The sequence below is a fragment of the Scomber scombrus genome, chromosome 24 (genome assembly GCF_963691925.1).
Source record: "Scomber scombrus chromosome 24, fScoSco1.1, whole genome shotgun sequence".
NCBI classification, from domain to species: domain Eukaryota; kingdom Metazoa; phylum Chordata; class Actinopteri; order Scombriformes; family Scombridae; genus Scomber; species Scomber scombrus.
This window is the reverse complement of record NC_084993.1, coordinates 7,143,210-7,164,991: the sequence shown is the minus strand read 5'-3', so window position 1 is coordinate 7,164,991 and position 21,782 is coordinate 7,143,210. Positions and strand designations below refer to the sequence as shown.

The following is a 21,782-nucleotide window of genomic DNA, read 5'->3' as shown; positions in this document are numbered from 1 at the left end:
AGTATCATGTTATAACATAAAACTTTTCACGTTATAACGTGATAGTTTCTTGTTATAACATAAAACATTTCATGTTATAACATGATCAAATCAGCAGGGGAGGCGCGTAGAAACGTTTCCAGCGCTCGCACCCACTACACACAACAAACAGCGCTGTCTATGGTTCTGAAACAACAGTGGCGCTATCCATTGTTCTGAAACAACAGCTAAGCGATAGTCACATGTATCTCGGCCAATAATTTGGTTGTTTTTATTTTGTATCCTGCAGCCTACCAAAATAGGTGCGCTCCAAAACCCGACCGGCACATGCCGGCTTTGTTGGTATATATTTTAGCTAGCCTAAATAATGGTGAGATTGTCATTGAATCACCATCACAATGCTGCAGAAGTATAAAGATGATTTTGACGTTTTGCTTTGACACAAATTAAAAGAGAAAGGCTGTAAACAACAATCCGTGTTTTGGGCCTCGGTGATGCCTGTTCACTGCAAAAGGCCAAGTGCCAGTTCACAACCTGATTAACCGGGGTCCACCTCCGCCTGAGACCAATTTATCACATTATAACGTGAAACGTTTCATGGTATAACAATATAAATTATAACGTTATAACGTGAAAAGTTTTATGTTATAACAAGAAACTATCAAGTTATAACGTGATACTGATCCGTTTTTTTGTTTGTTTTTTCTGGTGTGGCGGCAATACGCTTCCGTAATATTCATTCAAAAACTCAAAAAATACTTCATTCTTCACATGTAATATAGTTCATGTTTTTTTCTCTCTGAAAGCTTCATTCAGGATTCATCTCGTTTATTATCTGGGACTATTAATGAATGATTTGTTGTAGAGACTAATAATGAGAGGAAACTGAAGAGTGAATATGAACAGTATGTGAGGAGGAGGGTTAAATACAGAAAATGTTCGCAAATTTAAACTTTGCTCAAAGTGCTGACGACACATCAAGAAACCGAAAGTAATTCAATGATTTGTCGGAGCGGGTTGTTCCACTATAATAGTAGAGGGGGGATCAGTTTATATGCTGGTAATATAACTTATTTTTTTCTAAAGCAAAACAGCAGCAGTTACTTAAATCGACAGGCTATTAGACATTGAAGTGAACCCCGCTATGTTGTGTATGAGTAGATTTATTCTAGGGATTATTACTTTACTTTTATTTTTTTTATGTCAATACCTACCTGCTGTACAACTAGATTGGTACAGTCTCGGTCTCACCTCTACGAAGAAACTCCTCGGCGGTCTTTTCGATTTAAGTTTTGGCGCACATGGAGCGAAAATGGGCATGTGTGCAGTCTTATATTGCTTCTTTATGGTGGATGTATTTCTACAAGGTAAGAAAAGTAAATCCACCCATCTACTAAAGGAAGTTCTCACTGTCTGTTTTTCTCTATCTCTTGAAACGTTCATCCAAGTGACGCCACACTTGCCAGATGCATTACTGGTGGAAACGGGGTGCAGTGTTAGTGTTGAATTTGGTGCAATTTGGATACGTGTGATGTTGAACTGAATGAAGCAGTGATCAATACGCCGCTCATGTCTGTGCAGGAGCAGGACGGCATGGTTGAGAGTAGATCACCTGCGTCTGGAAGCACTCAGCCCAATAGTGACAGTTAGGCGCGTAAAACGGAAGTACCGGTATTTGCCCGGTACTTCCACTGGTAGTTTAAAACCAGTTTGTCTCATATGATCCTAGAACGGGCCACTCCAGACAAAGCTCACATATTTGGAGAAACCATACCCACTCAAGTCTAAACTGAAGTCACAGAAATATGATCAATCCACATCGTTTTAGGATGAATAGCTATAAAAAAATATATATTTATTCTTTTGTTAAAGCAGCACATAACTTCATTACTTCAAATAAGAAAAATAACGTGTTTATTATTAGAGTACTTATAGGCTATCATCCATATATAATAGATTGTTAGTTTATTTCATGTTGTTACTACACTCATTCACACATCAGCTGTATTAATTACTCTGTTGTACAGCCAGAGTCCAAACAATCACCCGTTCTTATTACGCACGTTTTGAACGGGAACTGCATTATAAATCACAATGTTAACTGTAGTAAAACATCAGCATCACATCTATAACTGTCTTTTCTTTTCCTCCATGCAGGTCTAACAGATGTGATTCAAACACAGCAGACTGTGATGGTAAAAGTAGGAGAAGATGTTCATCTCAGTTGTCAGCTCATGCAGACTAAAGATGTTCTTCAGGTCACCTGGCAGAAAGATTTACCTGAGGGGAAGAAGAATATCGCTACCTACAGTGAACACTATGGACAAACAGTGAATCCTGGTTTTCAGGGGAAAGTGGAGTTTAAAGATGCTGGACTGAAGAACTGCTCCATAGTTATCAGGAAGGTGATGGAGCAGGATGAAGGCTGCTATCTCTGTTTGTTTAACACGTTTCCTGATGGTTCTCTGACAGGAAGAACCTGCCTCCAGCTCTATGGTGAGGACTAACTTAATCCTAAAATGTATTTTGATTATTAATGACATTTCTGCTTAAATCAATAGATTAATTGACTAATCTGTGCAGATGTAAGGACCTTTCTGCATTATTCAAGACATTTCCATAATCATCAAAGTGGATTCAGTATTTCCAGTATTAAACACATTCCTGCAGGAGAATCACAACTTGAACCTCTTTCATAATGTATCTCCACTCTCACATACAAATAGATGGCAGATTGACATTATATTTATTTGTCTGCTTGCCATGAAATAATTTTTTTTAACTTGTCATGTGACAATAACTGTTTTCGCACCACAAATGTGAAAAGTGCAAAAAGCAACAACAAGCTGCAACAATTAATCAAAAGACAGAAAAACAGCATGAATGTTACAGATGCTGCATCACCAGCAGCAGGAGATCCTTTCTAGGCCATAAAAACTAACATACTGGACACAACGTTTCATGTCAAATCTGATGTCTAAGAAATGAATTCATGTGAAACAGTATTTCTTTAATGTTGTGTCTTTCCAGAGCTGCATGAACCCATTCTACAAATCAGAGAATCAAACTCTACTGAAGAGACAGTTGTGTCCTGCTCGGCCACAGGTCGTCCTGCTCCCACAGTAACTCTGAATGTCCCACAACAAGACCTCTACTTCTCTAACAGCAGCACAGTCAGTGTCACCAACACCAACGCTACAGTCACTGTCACCACTACAGCTGTGCTGTGTGGTTTCCACGGAAACGGTACACAGGTTGGATGTGCAGCACGACTGCTCTCAGTCCCTGAAATTCAGGTGTTTAAGACGATTCCTGAAGTCAATCAATCATCTGATGATGGTGAGAAACACTTCAAAAACAATGAATCTGAATCTGATAAGAGTAAGTTAACCTTAAAGTTGTGTCAAGTCAAAATTGAATTGTTGTTGCTTTATGAATGTTAAGTGTTTTTCCTCAATTTCTCATAGATCACACTTTGATCCGTACATGGATCCCAGCAGTGGTCGTTGTTTGTTTTACTGTAGTCATCACTCTCATCTTTGTCCTGCTCAAACATAAGAACAGGTAATTTCAACTTTCATACCAGAGTCTCACAGTTTATATGTTAATAATTTATTGACATGACGGGGATACACAGTTGAAAGAATCTATACAGATAACATCTATAAATAAATAATATATAAATATTCTTAAATCCTTCAGCTGGTCACACAGGGATGTTGAAAATACCAAGGCACTGCAAAATCCATTGTGAGTACCACTTAGTTTTTATAATTATTAATTTGTACAAATGTGTTTCTTCTTCAGAAAATGATTTAATCTGTCTTCTCTCTGTTTATTTTGACAGTTAAGTTCCTTTTTGTCTCTATATCTCTCTAACTAATGTGTTATTTATACATAAAGCTGATTCTGATGCACTTTACTCTTCATGGATCATTGTGTACTCATAGTCAGTCAGTTTATCTACATAACTGTCAGAGTGATTCAGTGATAGAAATATGTATGATATATTATAATAATGTGGGTGGAAACTGGCTGATTTCTTGTTTGCATCTGAAGGCCCAAATCACCTTTAATGGAGAAGGAGAACCAGGTGATCAGACTACGGTCACCTCTGCAGGAAATCCAAAAAGGGGAGAATCCAGAATTTCAAGACATAGTTCTTAATCTGAGTTTTGATTAACAAACCATGGGACGCTGAGAATATCAAGACGACACTGAATCTCAAAACTCGTAAGATGATTTCATATTTGTACTCATATTGAAATTTCCTCTCAATAATGTGAGTCCTATGGCCTTTTTTATTTGGAACTTTAATTTTGGTTTACATCCTACTTTTATAAATTGGTTGAAGTTGAGTTAATGGAGTAATGTCTAATACTTTTACAATATCAAAAGGCACCAGACAGGGTGATCCATTATCTCCATTAGTCTTTGCTCTCTGTATTGAACCATTTGCAGAACGTATTAAGTTGGAACAAAAAATTAAAGGCATATATGCAGCAGGAGAAAATCATAAATTGTCAATGTACATTGATGATATATTTATTTATTTAGCTGAGCCTGAACAGTCTTTGAAGGGCTAATGAATATGATTGAAGAATATGGAGATATTTATGGGTATACACTGAATGTAAATAAATCAGAAGTTATGATGATGGGCTGTACAATTAGCGATGAAATCAAACATAAATATGCATTTCATTAAGATGTAGAAAGGATAAAATATCTTGGGATAAATATAACAAAGAATCTGAATAATTTGCAGTCAAAAAACTTTGAAGAATTAATAAGTCAAATTAAACAAAACTTAAATCGATGGACTATAATTCCCGTTTCACTTTGGGGAAGAGTTCAAATTATACAGATGAATGTACTACCAATATTTTATTCCTTTTTAAAGCACTACCCATATATATTCCTCCTCACATATTTAAACAATGGGATTCCATTATAATGAAATTTATATGAAGTGGCAGAAAACCAAGAATCAAAATGAAGAATCTTAAAATACTAAAAGAAATGGGTGGGCTTAATCTACCAGACCTGAAAACTTATTGTCAAGCAGCACAATTAAGAAATATGAAAGTATGGATGATAGAGAGCTCACATACAAAATCGAGGGAGATGGAATTCAATTGTGGAGATATACCATTAACTGTTTTACCTTTCTCCAAACTCAGAAAAATCATATGTTGAGAAATTGGATAATAGATGGGTAGTTGTTACACTTAGGGTTTGGAGGGCAGTCTGTCAGAATCAGAAAATAAAGGAAGATCTAATTATTTTAGAAGACATGGGAACTGATCCAGACTTCCCTCCTAACAAAACTGATCATTTTCAAATTGTGGGCTTCTAAAGGTTTATGCAAATTTGGACAAATGTTTGGGTAAATGAAATTAAACAGTTATTGACACAATATGGTCTACCCAATTCACAGCTGTTTAGATTTTTCCAAGTGAGAAGTTACCTGTTTGAAGCTTTAAACAAGAGGTCCATTCAAGATATGAATCCACTGGTAAGATATATGCTTAAAATATATAACAGCGGGCTTGAAACTAAATCTCTGTTCAAAGTGATTAAAATAATACAACTAAATCAACAAGATGACCACACTTGTGTTAGCTCCAAAAGTAAATGGGAAAAAGAACTCTCATGTAATATATATTCAGATGATTGGGAACAAATGAGACAACTAACTCAAACTATTGGAAAGAATATGCATGGAAGATTATAATCCGGTATTTTAAAACACCCAAAATTCAAGGGAAATCGAGCTTCAAGATGCTGGAGAAAATGTGGGGAGCAGAGTGCAAACCAAAGTCATGTATTTTGGACATGTAAGACTATCAGTGGATTCTGGGAAAGATCTATTGGAGAACTATCTCATGTCCTCGGCTTCTCTGTAAATGCAAAACCACTAGTACTTGTTTGTGTGTGTGTGTGTGTGTGTGTGTGTGTGTGTGTGTGTGTGTGTGTGTGTGTGTGTGTGTGTGTGTGTGTGTGTGTGTGTGTGTGTGTGTGTGTTTTGTTTTGTTTTCCTGTTTGTTCCATTAATTTATGGTATTGGGTTCTTTTATTAGGTGATGTCTGTAACACAATTTTGTAAAATGCAAATACATTTTTTTTTTTATTATAAAATAATGTGTGTGTAAGTTGGCTCATGTCTTGTTTTTATTTTAAAGTGTAGAACACATTTAATGAAGGGACCCAGCAGATCAGGAATCAGACATCTGAGAAGAAACCACAACCATCATCTTCAGCCTCTTCAACAGCCTCCATTAAATATCTGTGTCCCCAGGGGTTGATAACCACTTTATAGGGATCATTGCAAAATAAGTGCATTTAAGTGTTTATTTTGCATATATAAGATTATTGATTAATATATTAACATCAGAATTTGTGTAGCCTACTCATTAATATCAGCATAGGCCCAAAATGTCCAGTATCAGTTGTTTGTATTTCAGTCTCCATAATGAAGTTTGGTGTTTTTACTGCAGCCTGTATGACTTTTCAAAAATAGTTTGCTGAAATAAATCATAACTTACTTGAAGTTTCCCATGAAATTATTAATATTTTTTAGCAGTTCAAGGTTCAAATTTACTCTCATTTTCTTTCATGTATCAGTGAATAAGAGAGTTGTGTTTCATTTCTCAGCACTATGGTTGAACTTTTGATCCTGAAGCTGTTGAGCTTGATAGACGAGCTTGAGGGGAGAAGCTGTAACAGAGTCTGTTGGAGGAGATCCTCAAGTAGAAATCTATAGCAGCAATTGTGTTGAAACTTTCACATCAACCTAAAGTACACAACCAACAAGAAACTCTGATTTCTTTTCCTCCATACAGGTTAAACAGCCATGATGCAAACACATCAGACTGTGATGACAAAAGTAATGAACATGTATTATTCCTGTGTTAAATTTATGAGATGTATTAGACTTTGTGTGACATGATGAAACATTTTTCTCTTTCCTCTTGTGATTTTGCTACTGCTACAGTTTATTCATCTACTATCATTTTCCAGTGGTAACCTGCAACAGAAACATTTACACCTACCTGCAATACAGCTAGATTAGTTCAGTCCTAGCCTCACCCAGCCTGACCAATCTGCACAATGCACCTGCAAAGTTTAGGCACAAATGGCAAACCATGGTGTCTTATATTACTTTTTGTGGTGGTGAATTTTTCAAAAGGTAAGAAAAAGAAATCCAAGATTACAATTTGAGATACAGTTGGTTTGGAAGTCATTGTGAGTAGGTTAAACCCTTTTCAGATTTTTTCAATGACTGCTTCATTACCTTATAAATCACAATATTAAGCTATAGTAAAAAACATCAGTCTCATATATATATATATAACTGTCATTTATTACTATTACTTCATGCAGGTCTAACATGTGATTCAAACACAGCAGACTGTGATGGTAAAAGTAGGAGAAGATGGGAAGAAGAATATCGCCACATACAGTGAACACTATGGACAAACAGTGAATCCTGGTTTTCAGGATAAAGTGGAGTTTAAAGATGCTGGACTGAAGAACTGCTCCATAGTTATCAGGAATGTGACGGAGCAGGATGAAGGCTTTTTTTGTTTTGTTTAATTTCCTGTCGCCGCCTGTTAACTTAAAGCGAACTGACGACTGCCTCCATCCTCTTTGCCTCGTACATAAGCATGTGACCCTGAGTGTTAAATGATCTTCAGCAACTACGAAAACGAAAGAAATGTGATGCTCCCGTTTTTTTCTTTAACATTGATACCGACAGAGATCGTATATTGGATTTGAAATTTGCGACAATGATGAACCAAGCTGCAGTCACAACAATCTTTTTAATTTTGGGATTCCTTCCAAAAGGTAAGAGAGAAATGTTACAGAAATCTCTGTGTGGATTTTTACAATATATATTTTTCTGCTTAAAATGAACGCACCGTGGTACTTACCTACTTCCTGCCTGTTTTGAACGGTCTGAAGTATAAATATTGAATCCTGCTGATTTATTCTTTTTTCTATTTTTCTTGCAGGTGACACTTTTTATTTACAGCAAAATAAGACAAAAAGCAACATGGCTAATTTATTAGAAACTGAATTACAACATAAGTCTGTCTTAAAAACAGTTTAGTTTTCTCTTTGTGTTTTCAACATGTCACCACAACCAACCAGCAACACATTTATAAGTTAACATGGAGCTTAAAATGACTCGCACTCTCTTTCATTTTCAACATCACTGTTCAGTCTCTGTAATAAAGTTGAGTGTTTTACCTGCAGCATGTCCTACTTTGAAGAGCAAAACTGTATTTGCTGAATTAATTAATATTTTATCACTGAGTTTCCCCATTACATTATGAATCATTTTGAACTTTTAAGTTGCAATTTATAACAAAAATTATGTTGAAAAGTTTGCATCAACCTAAAATACACACAGGTTAAACCTCATATTTCTTTTCCTCCATGCAGGTCTAACAGCTGTGGTACAAACACAGCAGACTGTGATGGTAAAAGTAGGAGAAGATGTTCATCTCAGCTGTCAGCTCATGCAGACTGAAGATGTTCTTCAGGTCACCTGGCAGAAAGATTTACCTGAGGAGAAGAAGAATCTTTGCAGCTACAACAACTACTTTGGACAAACAGTGAATGATGGTTTTCAGGATAAAGTGGAGTTTACAGATGTTGGACTGAAGAACTGCTCCATAGTTATCAGGAAGGTGATGGAGCAGGATGTAGGCTGCTATCTCTGTTTGTTTAACTCGTATCCTGATGGATCTCTGACAGGAAGAACCTGCCTCCAGCTCTATGGTGAGGTCATTTCTTCACTTCTAAAGACATTCATGGTGAATTACAGTTTTAACTTGTTTCACATTGATGACAGTTAGAAATGATGGCTGTTAAATTGTCTGCTTGTCGTCATTGTGCCATGAAATGTAAATACTTAACATCACCAAAAGCATGTTGTACTTGCTGCATATTTCACACACTTTGTCTCAAACTGTCATAAAAGTTCATTTTATTCCCAAATATAACAAGACATGATGGTCATAATATTTAAATTATATAATCTCAATTTGTGTAACAAAATTTAGAAAATAATGTCCAAGCTACCTATCATAATGTCCAAGAACCCAAATATTTCTTAAAAACGTTATATTCAGTCTAAATATATTTGATATACAATGTTTAAAACAGGGGAAATCAGCAGAGTTGATTTTCGTCACAACTATACTCCATGTGATATATTTAATGTTGTGTGTTTGCAGAGCTGCATGAACCCATTCTACAAATCAGAGAATCAAACTCTACTGAAGAGACAGTTGTGTCCTGCTCGGCCACAGGTCGTCCTGCTCCCACAGTAACTCTGAAAGTCCCACAACAAGACCTCTACTTCTCTAACAGCAGCACAGTCAGTGTCACCAACACCAACAATACAGTCACTGTCACCACTACAGCTGTGCTGTCTGGTTTCCATGGAAACGACACACAAGTTGGATGTGCAGCACGACTGCTCTCAGTCCCTGAAATTCAGGTGTTTAAGACGATTCTTGCAGTCAATCAATCATCTGATGATGGTGAGAAACACTTCAAGAACCACATGATTTATAAATGAATCATCACTTTGTAAATCTGATGTTTGGTTTTCTTTCTTCAGGTTTTAATGATGCCTCTGGATCTGATAAGAGTAAGTTAACCTTAAAGTTGTCTCAAGTCAAAATTCACATTGAAACTGTAGCTGCTTTATGAATGTATATATATATATATATATATATATATATATATATATATATATATATATATATATATATATATATATATATATATATATATATATATATATATATATAACCTTTATTTAACCAGGAAGTCACATTGAGATTAAAACCTCTTTTGAATATTTAGTGCTCCATATCACATTTCTTCCTCTTTTTCTCACAGATTTCACTCTCATCATCGCATTGATCATAGCAGTGATTGTGTTGCTGTAGTCGTCACTGTCCTGCTACATAAATATAAGAACAGGTAAATACACATAAAAGCATATACAACATAAAAAACATTTATATTAAACTTCAATTAAGAAAAAGGATCAAATATACATAATATACAGCAGACAACTTTGAAAAAAAATTGGCAAATTGACAAAATATATTTAGATACTGATCTGGATACAGATCAGTATCTAAATATATTTGACCTATATATCAAATGGCCTATATATCTTTAACATCTAGACATCTAGTATAACTCAGATACATTGTGTTACACTGTTTTTTTGTTGCCTCATCAGTGTTTTTGTGAAATGGATATAATGTTTGCTTTTGTCCCTTGCACTCTTTACTGCTGCTTCTTTTTTTCAGATTATTCTTTTGAATAAAACTAATTATGCTAAAGATGAAATCCCACTGAATGTAAATAATGAATTTGTAATATTCTAGCAAAGATGCAGCTTTTCTGTAAAACTCCCCTTTGGACTTTGTTTGTGTCTTTTGTTGTAAAGATTTCTGAACATTAATATTTTTTAATGTCACTTCTTCTTAACTTGGCATCAGATTTATTTGTATAATGTGTCACAGCTTCTGTCTCAGTCCTGATCATTGAACTATTTCTGCCTTGTGTATTATTCCTGTTAAATTCATGTGCAACAAAACAAAAAGAAACCATCAGAAAAAAGCTTTAATCTAGCAATTTCCAAGATTGACATTTGTTGATAGATCCTCAGATACATGTTAAACTTTGTGTGACATGAAACATTTTTCTCCTTCCTGTGTGATTTTTGGAAAGTGTTCATTAAAATTGGTATTACCGCTAATAATGAAATGTATTGTCTCAGTGTGGACACATCTGCTTTCAACCCATAAAACTGTATTAGCTTCAGTATTTTCAACGCTGCATGAAAAAGCAACATTTTGTTGTATAAATCTCTATGTGGATGAAGTTAGGCTGCTGTGCCAGGCGTGCGTAAAATGCGCACAGTCCCTGGCTGCAGTTCATCAAAGCGGGGAAAAATCACACCATCATTTGTGGCCTGACATTTCAGAAGGCGACATTCAGTGACATTTGGGACATATTAGTAAGAATCAGACATGAATCTACATAAAAGCTTTTGTGATTTTTGGAGAGCTCTGTCTGTACGCTTTTGCCAACTCAAGCCACGGAAATTGTGGATTTTGCGCTCAATATTTCTTTATGGACTGATATTGTTTCTGAAACGTGGTTTGAAAGAAAATACCTTCAGCTCAACTGTCCTGACCGGCGGTTTTGAGACTATGTGCGATGATCATCCGGAAATACAAAACGAAAGACGTCTGATTATACCGTTACTCTACCTTACTGTGGGGTTCTTTACACGTGGGACTCAGAGACGTGAAACGCTGTCTTATATAACATTATAGAAACAAATAGGTGCATGTCAGTGTTTCATATGTAGGCCTATATTTATTATAGTGATTTTTATTTTATTTTTGTTTATTTTACATTTTTTACATTGATAGCAACAGAAATCATACAGTTGAGTTGAAACTTGCGAGAATGATGATTCAAGCTGCAGTCACACTAATCTTTTTTGTTTTGGGATTCTTTCCAGAAGGTAAGAGAGAAATGTTACAGTCATCTGTGTGTTTACTTTTACCTGATTTAATATAAAGCCCTGTGAAGGATTCTTGTGTATTTGAATTCTAACACAAAGTGAATGTTTTAAGAAGTAATATAAAATCCTGCTGATTTATTCTTGTTTTCTAGATTCAAAGTGTGATGAATGAATGTTACTTGCTGGTGATAATTTCTATTATACAACAAACTAAGGCAAAAAGGAACATTAGTAGAGGAGAACGGGGTTGGTTGTCTCATTCATTAGATCTCAGTCTCTAGAGGGCGCTGTTAAAAGATGTTGGGACTGAAAATGTCTGAATTTAGGTTGAGATGTTACTTTGAACGTCATTTCCGGAATAAATCACTTGACATTGAGGTGACAGGACGTTTAGTTATTTCATGAGAAAATGTAAATATTAAGCTCTTTGGAGTTTCTTGTCTTGGCTTTTACACAATGGGTTCATAATAAAACAATCATTACCATTAAAAGATATGAAGAGAGAGGATAGTTTAGATAGGATTTTTCTTAGCTGTGGTTTAACATGTGCTTGTTAGCTTTGCTGGTAGCAAAACATCCCACATGGGGATGCTTGTCACATGTTGGCATATACATTTATAGTGTGATATATCTAGTTCCTTCTTTCTTTATAGAGAGCAAAATCACCAGGAACTTTCTCAGGAAGACAAACAAGATCCAGACTCCAGACGTAAAGCTTAGTGCAGTCAGAGAGGTGGAAATCTTTATTTTCTCTTGATGCAGGAGTTGTGTTAAATTAATTTCTGAGATTGCCTACATTTTTTATTTTTCTTCATTAAAATAACACAGGGACGACCAACCCATAGTGGGTGACTACCAACTTCATGATAGGGGCAGTTGTGCACAAGAAATATTTGATGGCCCATATCTTTTGAACAGGATGCGTTGCAACACATTTATGAGTAAACATGAAACTTTGAGTGATTCAAACCCTTTTTCAAATTCAAGTTCAAGTTTTTCACTTTTGACATCACTGTTCAGTTTCTGGAATGAAGTTTAATGCTTTACCTGCAGCATGTCCTACTTTGAAGAGCAAGATTAAATTTGCTTTAATAATCACTGAGTTGGAGTTTTCCCATTACATTATGAATCATTTTGAGCAGTTAGGTAACAATTTATGACAGAATTTATGTTGGAAAGTTCACATCAACCTAAAACACACACAGGTTAAACCTCATATTTCTTTCCTCCATGCAGGTCTAACAGCTGTGGTACAAACACAGCAGACTGTGATGGTAAAAGTAGGAGAAGATGTTCATCTCAGCTGTCAGCTCATGGAGACTAAAGATGTTCTTCAGGTGACCTGGCAGAGAGATTTACCTGAGGGGAAGAAGAATCTTGGCAGCTTCAACAAATACTTTGGACAAACAGTGAATGATGGTTTTCAGGATAAAGTGGAGTTTAAAGATGCTGGACTGAAGAACTGCTCCATAGTTATCAGGAAGGTGATGGAGCAGGATGAAGGCTGCTATATCTGTTTGTTTAATACGTATCCTGATGGTTCTCTGACAGGAAGAACCTGCATCCATCTCTATGGTGAGGTCCTTTCTTCACTTTTGAAGACATTCATGGTGAATTACAGTTTTAAATTGTTTCACATTGATGACAGTTAGAAATGATGGCTGTTACATTGTCTGCTTGCCTTCATTGTGCAACAAAATGCATCAGAAAAACCATTTTGTACATACTGCACATTTGATACACTTTGTCTCGCACCTTTCATATCATTTTTATTCCCAAATGTAACAACACATGATTATTATATTATAATTGTATCAAATTCCAAAGCAGAGAACTACCCATCACCTGTCAAAGAACTGAAAGATTTCTTTAAAATATTTTGTTCAGTCTAAAGTCCAACTGTCATAAAAGTTCATTTTATTCTAAAATATAACAAGTCATAATGGTCGGTATATTTAATTATATTATATTTATCTTAAATTCCTCAGTTTGTGAAATGAAATGTACTGTAGGAATTAGAGAAAACTACCCATCATAATGTCATTATGTAAATAATTAAGTCTAAAGTCCAAATATATTTGATAATGTTTTAAAACGGATTGATTTTTGTAACGATCTGCTCCATGTGATATATTTAATGTTGTGTCTTTACAGAGCTGCATGAACCCATTCTACAAATCAGAGAATCAAACTCTACTGAAGAGACAGTTGTGTCCTGCTCGGCCACAGGTCGTCCTGCTCCCACAGTAACTCTGAATGTCCCACAACAAGACCTCTACTTCTCTAACAGCAGCACAGTCAGTGTCACCAACACCAATACTACAGTCACTGTCACCACTACAGCTGTGCTGTCTGGTTTCCATGGAAACGGTGCACAGGTTGGATGTGCAGCACGACTGCTCTCAGTCCCTGAAATTCAGGTGTTTAAGACGATTCCTGCAGTCAAACAATCATCTGATGATGGTGAGAAACACTTCAATCAAACATCTGATGATGGTGAGAAACACTTCAAGAACCACTGATTTATAAATTAATTATTATTTTATAAATCTGATGTTTGGTTTTAATTTTTCAGAAACTGGATCTGATAAGAGTAAGTTAACCTTTAAGTTGACTCAAGTCTAAATTCACATTTAAACTGTAGTAGCTTTATGGATGTTTAGTGTTCCATATCACATTTTTTCCTCTTTTTCTCATAGATTTCATTTCGATCGTTGCATCGTTCACAGCATTGTTCGTTTGTGTTGCTCTAGTCGTCACTGTGCTGCTACATAAACATAAGAACAGGTCATTTCAACTTTCAACTCCGTATCTGTCTTGCTGTGATATCAGTCTCACAGTTTATCCACACACCTGTTAACAGTGATTCAGTAATGGAAATATTTATGATGTATTGTACTATTGTGAGTGGAAACTGACTCATGTCTTTTTTCTTATCTGAAGGTGCAGAACACATTTAATAAAGCAGGAAAATGAGCAGATGAGACTACAGACACATCAGGAGGAAAATCAAAAAGAAGAGAAAACAGAATAAACAAAGTGTAGAAACAAACAACAGTGTAGTTTCTATCAGTCAGACTTGAACAAAGCTGCATCAGAGCATGTGTATTAAAATGTTCAGACGTTGTTTCCTGTACAAGATCTTATATCTGCAGACCAAAAAGATGAATGTACACAGAGGTTCTGATGTTTTTATACCATTTTTGTAACCATATTTTTTAATAACATTTTAAACATTTTAAGGTAAAATAAATCATTGAATACAACTCCTTTCTCTTCTTTCTTGATATTTATGATATTTTACAGTTTAAAAAACTTTATTGTATGAAATGTATCAGTGCAATGAAACAGTAAAACTTCACCCAGAATTTTATAATTACAAATATTAAACATCATATATTTCAGTATCAATATAGCTGTCATAGGTCAATATCGACTGACTCATATATCACTTGTTTCTGTTTTTAACATTTGTAATATAATTCAGATATGTTTCATTTTACACCAATTTACTGTCTCCTTAAACAGATATCATTTTTAGTTTTATTATCAATTTTTGTGTTTGTGGTTTTGTTTTTTTTGTAAGAACTAAATGAAGCCACATGTGAAATTACAGGAGAAAACTGGACATAAATGTTATTCCTGTCTTAAATTTACATTCAACAAAATAAAGAAACGGTCTGAAGTCTTTAAATGCACTTTTTCTGTAAAACTGGGATCATTTCTGTCATTTTCACTTCACAGAGGGCTTAAATACAAGAGATACATGTTTACTTTTATCAGACAGTTTAGCTCATTTTTTCAGACCTTGAAGGCACCAATCACAATCTGCTGGGTTATGTGTAAAATACAATCTGATCTCTTTCTCAACACATGTGAAGTCGCTTCATCAACACCAGCCTCAACATGTATTTTACACCTCCTGCCACTAGGGGGAGAAGTGCCGCTGTAAAACAGGCAGAGGTTGATATAATCAGAGGTTACTTGACTTTGGTTTTTGACCGCTCGATAATGGATGAATCTTACGTTTTCCTTTGTCTGTGTTTGAGAAATAGACTTATTACAGAGAAAGTGGATGTACTCTGTTTGCTTTTGGAAACCTTCGGATTGTAAGTAATACATCGCATTTATATTTGAAACTGTGGACATTGCGTCTCTTTTGCACGAATCAAAACTAATTAATCAGCAGCTTGCACGAGTCAAAACTAATCAATCAGCAGCTGTTGTGGCTTTTTTGACAGGCAAAGGAGGTCACTGCAGAGTTGACTGGACACCTCTCTGGGTCAGTGTTTTTATGGTTTGATAAAGGACAGTTAAGTTTCGCTGCTGGGCCAGGCGTGCGTAAAATGCGCACAGTCCCTGGCTACAGTTCATCACAGGCACTCAAAGGAGAAAATCTTTCACACCATCATTTGTGGACTGACATTTCAGAAAGTCAAGGATTAGGTGACATTCAGTGACATTTGGGACATATTAGTAAGAATCAGACACGAATCTAGGCTACATGAAAGCTTTTGTGTTTTTTGGAGAGCTCTGTCTCTGCGCATTTGCCCACTAAAGCCACGGAAATTGTGGATTTTGCGCCCAATCATTTTAATTTTTTTCACATCGATACCAACAGAGTTATGAAGAAATTTGCGACAATGATGAATCAAGCTACAGTCAAAACAGTCTTTTTAGTGTTTGGCTTCTTTTCAAAAGATAAGACAGAGATGTTACAATCATTTGTGTGGGGACTTTTACAAAGGTCCTTTTTTCTGCTAAAGCTGAACGCAGCCTGGTACTTCCTAAGTTTAACCCAACACTAAAGTGGCTGCTTTGAGAAGAGATATTGAATCATTCTGATTTATTCTTGTTTTCTTGTTGTTTCATGCTGGTGACAATTTTTATTTACAGCAATCTGAGACAAAAAGCAACTTGGATAATTTATTTTAGAAATGTAATTACGATAAATAAGTCGGTCTCAAACAACTAGCTCCACGTGAGTCAAATTCAGTCCAATCACACTTTAAAAGTCCAGAAGATTGGATTAGATTGTTTTACTTTATTCTATTTAAAGTAGAAGAGGAAGAACATTTTTTAGCTTCACGCGCCACTAAGCAGCTTTCATAACAGCGGAAGAGCTAGTGTAAACACCATGGTAATGGCTCAATTCAACAACCATTTTGTGCCTAAGGCCAACATGATACATGACAGAGTATGTTTTCAGAAGAGAATGCAGAAACCTGGAGAGTCAGGCACAACACATTGACTTTGGAGAGACTAAAGACAAATAATTTAGAGACCGTGTTGTTATTGGCATATCAGACAATGATATATGATAATGACCTGTCACTTAAAAAGGCTATACAGATATCACCCCTGAGTGAACAAATCAAGCAGCAGAACGTGAGTCTTCAGGCCAACTATGCAGTGGACACAGGAGATCCATCTTAAAAAGAGCAACTATGATAAACAATGGAGAAACAGGAACTCGTTGAGTAAAAACACCCTGTCACCTGTTCTTGTTGCATGAGACAAAACGAGAAAACACAGCTGTGCCACTCCTGAGAAAAGTTCAGGCACAGCTGAACCACACACTGGCCCAGAAACTACTGTAATAGAAGAGGACACTGAGCCCACTGATTGGCATGTCCTGGTGGTTCCTGTTGAAAAAAAAACAAAGAACAAGGAAGGAACGTGTGAGAGGTACATCCTGCCTATTTTAGAGGATATTGCTCCAAATCTGGCTGGAGCAAAAGTGTTCTCCACTCTGGATGCTTCATGTGGATTCTGGCAGATCCTCTTGAATGCAAACAGCCAAACGCTGACAACATTCATAACCCCTATTGGGAGATTGTGCATCCGACAGCTGCTGTTCGGATTAACGTCAGCCCGGGAAAGCCCCCCACTGTTTAATGGCCATGAGAGAGTTGTTACGGTGATAGATTATCTATTTCAATTTTGCCGCGACTATGGAGGAGCATGACATCCGTGCCATAGCAAAGCGCCGCTTTGCAAGTCTGAAATACAGTTTGGTCGTAGTCAGCATAGCTTGTGCGTTTGTAATAAAGAAGTCAAGTTCATGGAGACTGGAGTTACGATGTCTTCACTCCAAAAGAAGAGAAACTAATAGTAAAAGTAACTTAGGTGGAATTTCGTGTATATTTGATAATTTTTATTAAGTATATATTTTTGTTTTTATACAATAAAATATATTGTTGAACTCTAAAACTACTATTTCTGAGTTCTTTTCCCCCTCTCTTTTTTTTCCTTTTATGGCCTGTGCAGCTATATCCTGTTGTGTGTCATGATCTTATCAATATGAGAGCGAAACATGACCAGACGCTGAGATAAGGCATGAATCACAGACAGGATATTTGGGATTTCCCTGTCGTGTTCCTGTACTTTGTCCGTAGTGTTTCTTTACACTGTGAGAATCAGAGGAGTAATGCGCTGCTTTTTAATTCGTCATAGAAACAGTGCGTGTTACTTTTTCATATATGCTAGAGGCCTATATTTATTCTAATTATAACTACTTTGTTTTACATTGATACAAACAATGATCATAATTGAAACTTATGACAATGATGACCGAAGCTGCAATCACAACAATCTTTTTTGTTTTGGGAGTCTTTCAAAAAGGTAAGAGAGAAATGTTAAAGTAATCTGTGTGTGAGAAAAATCCAGTTCAGCTGACAAAAAGTACCGTGGAGGGCTCCTGTGTATGATATTTGAATTCTAACACAAAGTGAATGTTTTGAGAAGAAATATTGAATCCTGCTGATTTATTGTTGTTTTCTACATTCAACGTGTGAATGCTTCTTTTTTTGACAATTTCTATTTACAACGTAATATTTTTTAAGGATCATTTATTAGAGATTTTATTATGTTAACTAAGTCTGTCTCAAAAACAGCCACATCTCTGTGATTACCACAACCAATTAGCTACATTGAGTTAACATGAAGCTTAAAGTGACTTTTTAGTTGTGACATCACTGTTTAGTCTCTGTAATTAAGTTTAGTGGTTTAGCAGTAGCAATGTGTTGAAATGCTCATATCAACCTAAACCTCATATTTCTTTTCCTCCATGCAGGTCTAACAGCTGTGGTACAAACACAGCAGACTGTGATGGTAAAAGTAGGAGAAGATGTTCATCTCAGCTGTCAGCTCATGCAGACTAAAGATGTTCTTCAGGTCACCTGGCAGAAAGATTTACCTGAGGGGAAGAAGAATATCGCCACATACAGTGAACACTTTGGACAAACAGTGAATGATGGTTTTCAGGATAAATTGGAGTTTAAAGATGCTGGACTGAAGAACTGCTCCATAGTTATCAGGAAGGTGATGGAGCAGGATGAAGGCTGCTATCTCTGTTTGTTTAATTCATTTCCTGATGGATCACTGACAGGAAGAACCTGCCTCCATCTCTATGGTGAGGTCCTTTCTTCACTTCTGAAGACATTCATGGTGAATTACAGTTTTAAATTGTTTCATATTGATGACAGTTGGAAATGATGGCTGTTAAATTTTCTGTTTGCCTTCATTGTGCCATGAAATGCAAATGATTCACATCACAAAAAGTTTGTTGTATATTTGACACACTTTGTCTCAAACTGTCATAAAAGTTCATTTTATTCTAAATATAACAATACATAATGGTCATAATATTTAAATTATATCTGTGAAATGAAATGTAGGAAATAAAGACAACTACCCATCATAATGTCTAAAGTCCAAATATATTTGATAATGTTATAAAACAGATTAATTTTTGTAACGATCTGCTCCATGTGATATATTTAATGTTGTGTGTTTGCAGAGCTGCATGAACCCATTCTACAAATCAGAGAATCAAACTCTACTGAAGAGACAGTTGTGTCCTGCTCGGCCACAGGTCGTCCTGCTCCCACAGTAACTCTGAATGTCCCACAACAAGACCTCTACTTCTCTAACAGCAGCACAGTCAGTGTCACCAACACCAACGCTACAGTCACTGTCACCACTACAACTGTGCTGTCTGGTTTCCATGGAAACGGTGCACAGGTTGGATGTGCAGCACGACTGCTCTCAGTCCCTGAAATTCAGGTGTTTAAGACGATTCCTGCAGTCAAACAATCATCTGATGATGGTGAGAAACACTTCAAAAACCACTGATTTATAAATTAATTATCACTTTATAAATCTGATGTTTGGTTTTAATTTTTCAGGTTTTGATGATGAATATGGATCTGATAAGAGTAAGTTAACCTTAAATTTGTCTCAAGTCAATTTACATTAAACTGTAATTGCTTTATGAATGTTCAGTGCTCCATATCAAATGTTTTCCTCTTTTTCTCATAGATCACACTTTAATTGGTGCACAGGTCACAGCAGTGGTCATTGTTTGTTTTGCTGTAGTCATCACTGTTATCATTGTCCTGCTACGAAAACATAAGAACAGGTCATTTCAACTTTCGACTCAGTATCTGTCTTGTTGTAAAACTCTGTTATCAGTTAACTGACTCATGATGGAAATATTTATGATGTATTGTACTATTGTGAGTGGAAACTGACTCATGTCTTTTTTCTTATCTGAAGGTGCAGAACATGTTTAATAAAGCAGGAAAATGAGCAGATGAGACTACAGACACATCAGGAGGAAAATCAAAAAGAAGAGAAAACAGAATAAACACAGTTTGAAGTGTAGAAACAAACAACAGTGTAGTTTCAATCAGTCAGACTTGAACAAAGCTGCATCAGAGCATGTGTATTAAAATGTTCAGACATTGTTTCCTGTACAAGATGAATCTCTCATCTTATATCTGCAGACAAAAAAGATGAATGTACACAGAGGTTGTGATGTTTTTATACCATTTTTTAAACCATATTTTAAATAACATTTTAAACTTTTTACAGTAAATTAAATCTTTGAATACAACTCCTTTCTCTTCTTTCTTCCTGTTTCTTGGGACTTTAAAGTCTACCAACTATTTTGTAACCAGGGCCTGACTAATAACGGAGTTTTGGACTGATAACGATTTTAGGGAGCAAAGAAATTCCAATATTGGTGTATCAATAATGTTTTATACACATAATTCTTTCAGTGATCCCTCAAATGTTATCAAACAGTTGTGGCAGATAGATATGAAAGGGAGGCAGGCATGATATTTTACAGTTTAACAAACTTTATTGTATGAGATGACATCAGTGCACTGAAACGGTCAAATTCACTGAGAATTTAATTATTGCAAATAACTACAAATAAATAACATATAGAACATAAAAAACATTTCCGTATATATTAAACTTGAATTAAGAAAAAATGTCAAATGTACATAAAATAATGCCTCTATAACTTTTTAAAAAGTCAGCACATCAATACAACTGGGATCATTTACAGAGGGTGATTTAATCAGGGGTTCATTTAAATCGTCATTGTGTTGTAAATTGTGGACATTTCGTCTTTTGTGCAGGCATCAAAACATAATCAATCAGCAGTTGTTGTGCCTTTTTTGACAGGCAAAGGAGGTCACTGCAGAATTGATTGGACACCTCTCTGGTTCAGTGTTTTTATGGTTTGATAAAGGACAATGAAGTTTCGCTGCTGGGCCAGGCGTGCGTAAAATGCGCACAGTCCCTGGCTACAGTTCATCACAGGCACTCAAAAGAGAAAATCTTTCACACCATCATTTGTGGACAGACATTTCAGAAATTCAAGGATTAGGTGACATTCAGTGACATTTGGGACATATTGGTAAGAATCAGACATGAATATACATGAAATATCTTGTGAGTTTTAGAGAGCTCTGTCTGTACGTCTTTGCCAACTAAAGCCACGGAAATTGTGGATATTTCAAGACCTCCAGCTCAATTGTTCTCACCTGAGGTTTTCCTTTTTGAATGCCTTCCTGTCACCGCCTGTTAACTTAAACTAACCTGACGTCTGCCTCCATCCTCTCTGCCCCCTACATACACTCATGACAGCAAACGAGTTATTATAGCATAGCATGACATTATGCACGAGGATCAACCGGAAATACAAAAATAAAAGACACATGATGTTTTGTCATTCCACCTGACTATAGTTTCTTGACGTGGGACTCACGCTTCTTTCCTTGTTCCTTTTTTACATTGATACCACCAGAGGTCATGTAGTTGAGTTGAAACTTGTGACAATGATGATTCAAGCTGAGACCACAACAATCTCTTTGTTTCCCAGTCTTTCCAAAAGGTAAGAGATGTTACATTTTTACCTAGTTGTTATCTAGTC

The 21,782-nt window shown here is 35.9% G+C and overlaps 2 protein-coding genes across 6 annotated transcripts; both read left to right on the top strand.

Annotated features, from left to right (window-relative positions):
* The first annotated feature begins 1,274 nt into the window (after positions 1 to 1,274).
* Positions 1,275 to 4,263, top strand: LOC133976466 (OX-2 membrane glycoprotein-like). The gene is made up of 6 exons (XM_062414682.1): positions 1,275 to 1,346; positions 2,137 to 2,475; positions 3,010 to 3,318; positions 3,447 to 3,543; positions 3,682 to 3,729; positions 4,039 to 4,263. The coding sequence occupies exons 1-6, from the start codon at positions 1,292 to 1,294 to the stop codon at positions 4,160 to 4,162; spliced, it is 972 nt and encodes a 323-aa protein (XP_062270666.1). The 5' UTR covers positions 1,275 to 1,291; the 3' UTR covers positions 4,163 to 4,263.
* A 3,507-nt stretch (positions 4,264 to 7,770) lies between these two features.
* Positions 7,771 to 20,419, top strand: LOC133976465 (OX-2 membrane glycoprotein-like). Of its 5 annotated transcripts, none has more exons than XM_062414678.1 (6): positions 7,773 to 7,830; positions 18,627 to 18,965; positions 19,353 to 19,661; positions 19,741 to 19,770; positions 19,874 to 19,973; positions 20,111 to 20,419. In XM_062414678.1, the coding sequence occupies exons 1-6, from the start codon at positions 7,773 to 7,775 to the stop codon at positions 20,199 to 20,201; spliced, it is 927 nt and encodes a 308-aa protein (XP_062270662.1). In that variant the 3' UTR covers positions 20,202 to 20,419. The 5 variants fall into 5 exon arrangements, with proteins under 5 accessions (XP_062270665.1, XP_062270662.1, XP_062270663.1 ...); XM_062414679.1 differs by lacking the exon at positions 7,773 to 7,830 and adding an exon at positions 17,978 to 18,175 and having other exon boundaries at positions 20,117 to 20,419; XM_062414677.1 differs by lacking the exon at positions 7,773 to 7,830 and adding an exon at positions 17,978 to 18,175.
* Positions 20,420 to 21,782: the final 1,363 nt, after the last annotated feature.

What these genes read in the sequence shown, in the direction of transcription:
- LOC133976466 (XM_062414682.1), top strand. Translation starts at nt 1,292, where the DNA reads ATGGGCATGTGTGCAGTCTTATATTGCTTCTTTATGGTGGATGTATTT. An exon ending in GGTGGATGTATTTCTACAAG is followed by an intron (nt 1,347 to 2,136) that starts GTAAGAAAAGTA and finishes TCCTCCATGCAG; the next exon opens with GTCTAACAGATGTGATTCAA. An exon ending in AACCTGCCTCCAGCTCTATG is followed by an intron (nt 2,476 to 3,009) that starts GTGAGGACTAAC and finishes GTGTCTTTCCAG; the next exon opens with AGCTGCATGAACCCATTCTA.
- LOC133976465 (XM_062414677.1), top strand. Translation starts at nt 18,112, where the DNA reads ATGACAATGATGACCGAAGCTGCAATCACAACAATCTTTTTTGTTTTG. An exon ending in TGAATATGGATCTGATAAGA is followed by an intron (nt 19,771 to 19,873) that starts GTAAGTTAACCT and finishes TTTTTCTCATAG; the next exon opens with ATCACACTTTAATTGGTGCA. An exon ending in CTACGAAAACATAAGAACAG is followed by an intron (nt 19,974 to 20,110) that starts GTCATTTCAACT and finishes TCTTATCTGAAG; the next exon opens with GTGCAGAACATGTTTAATAA.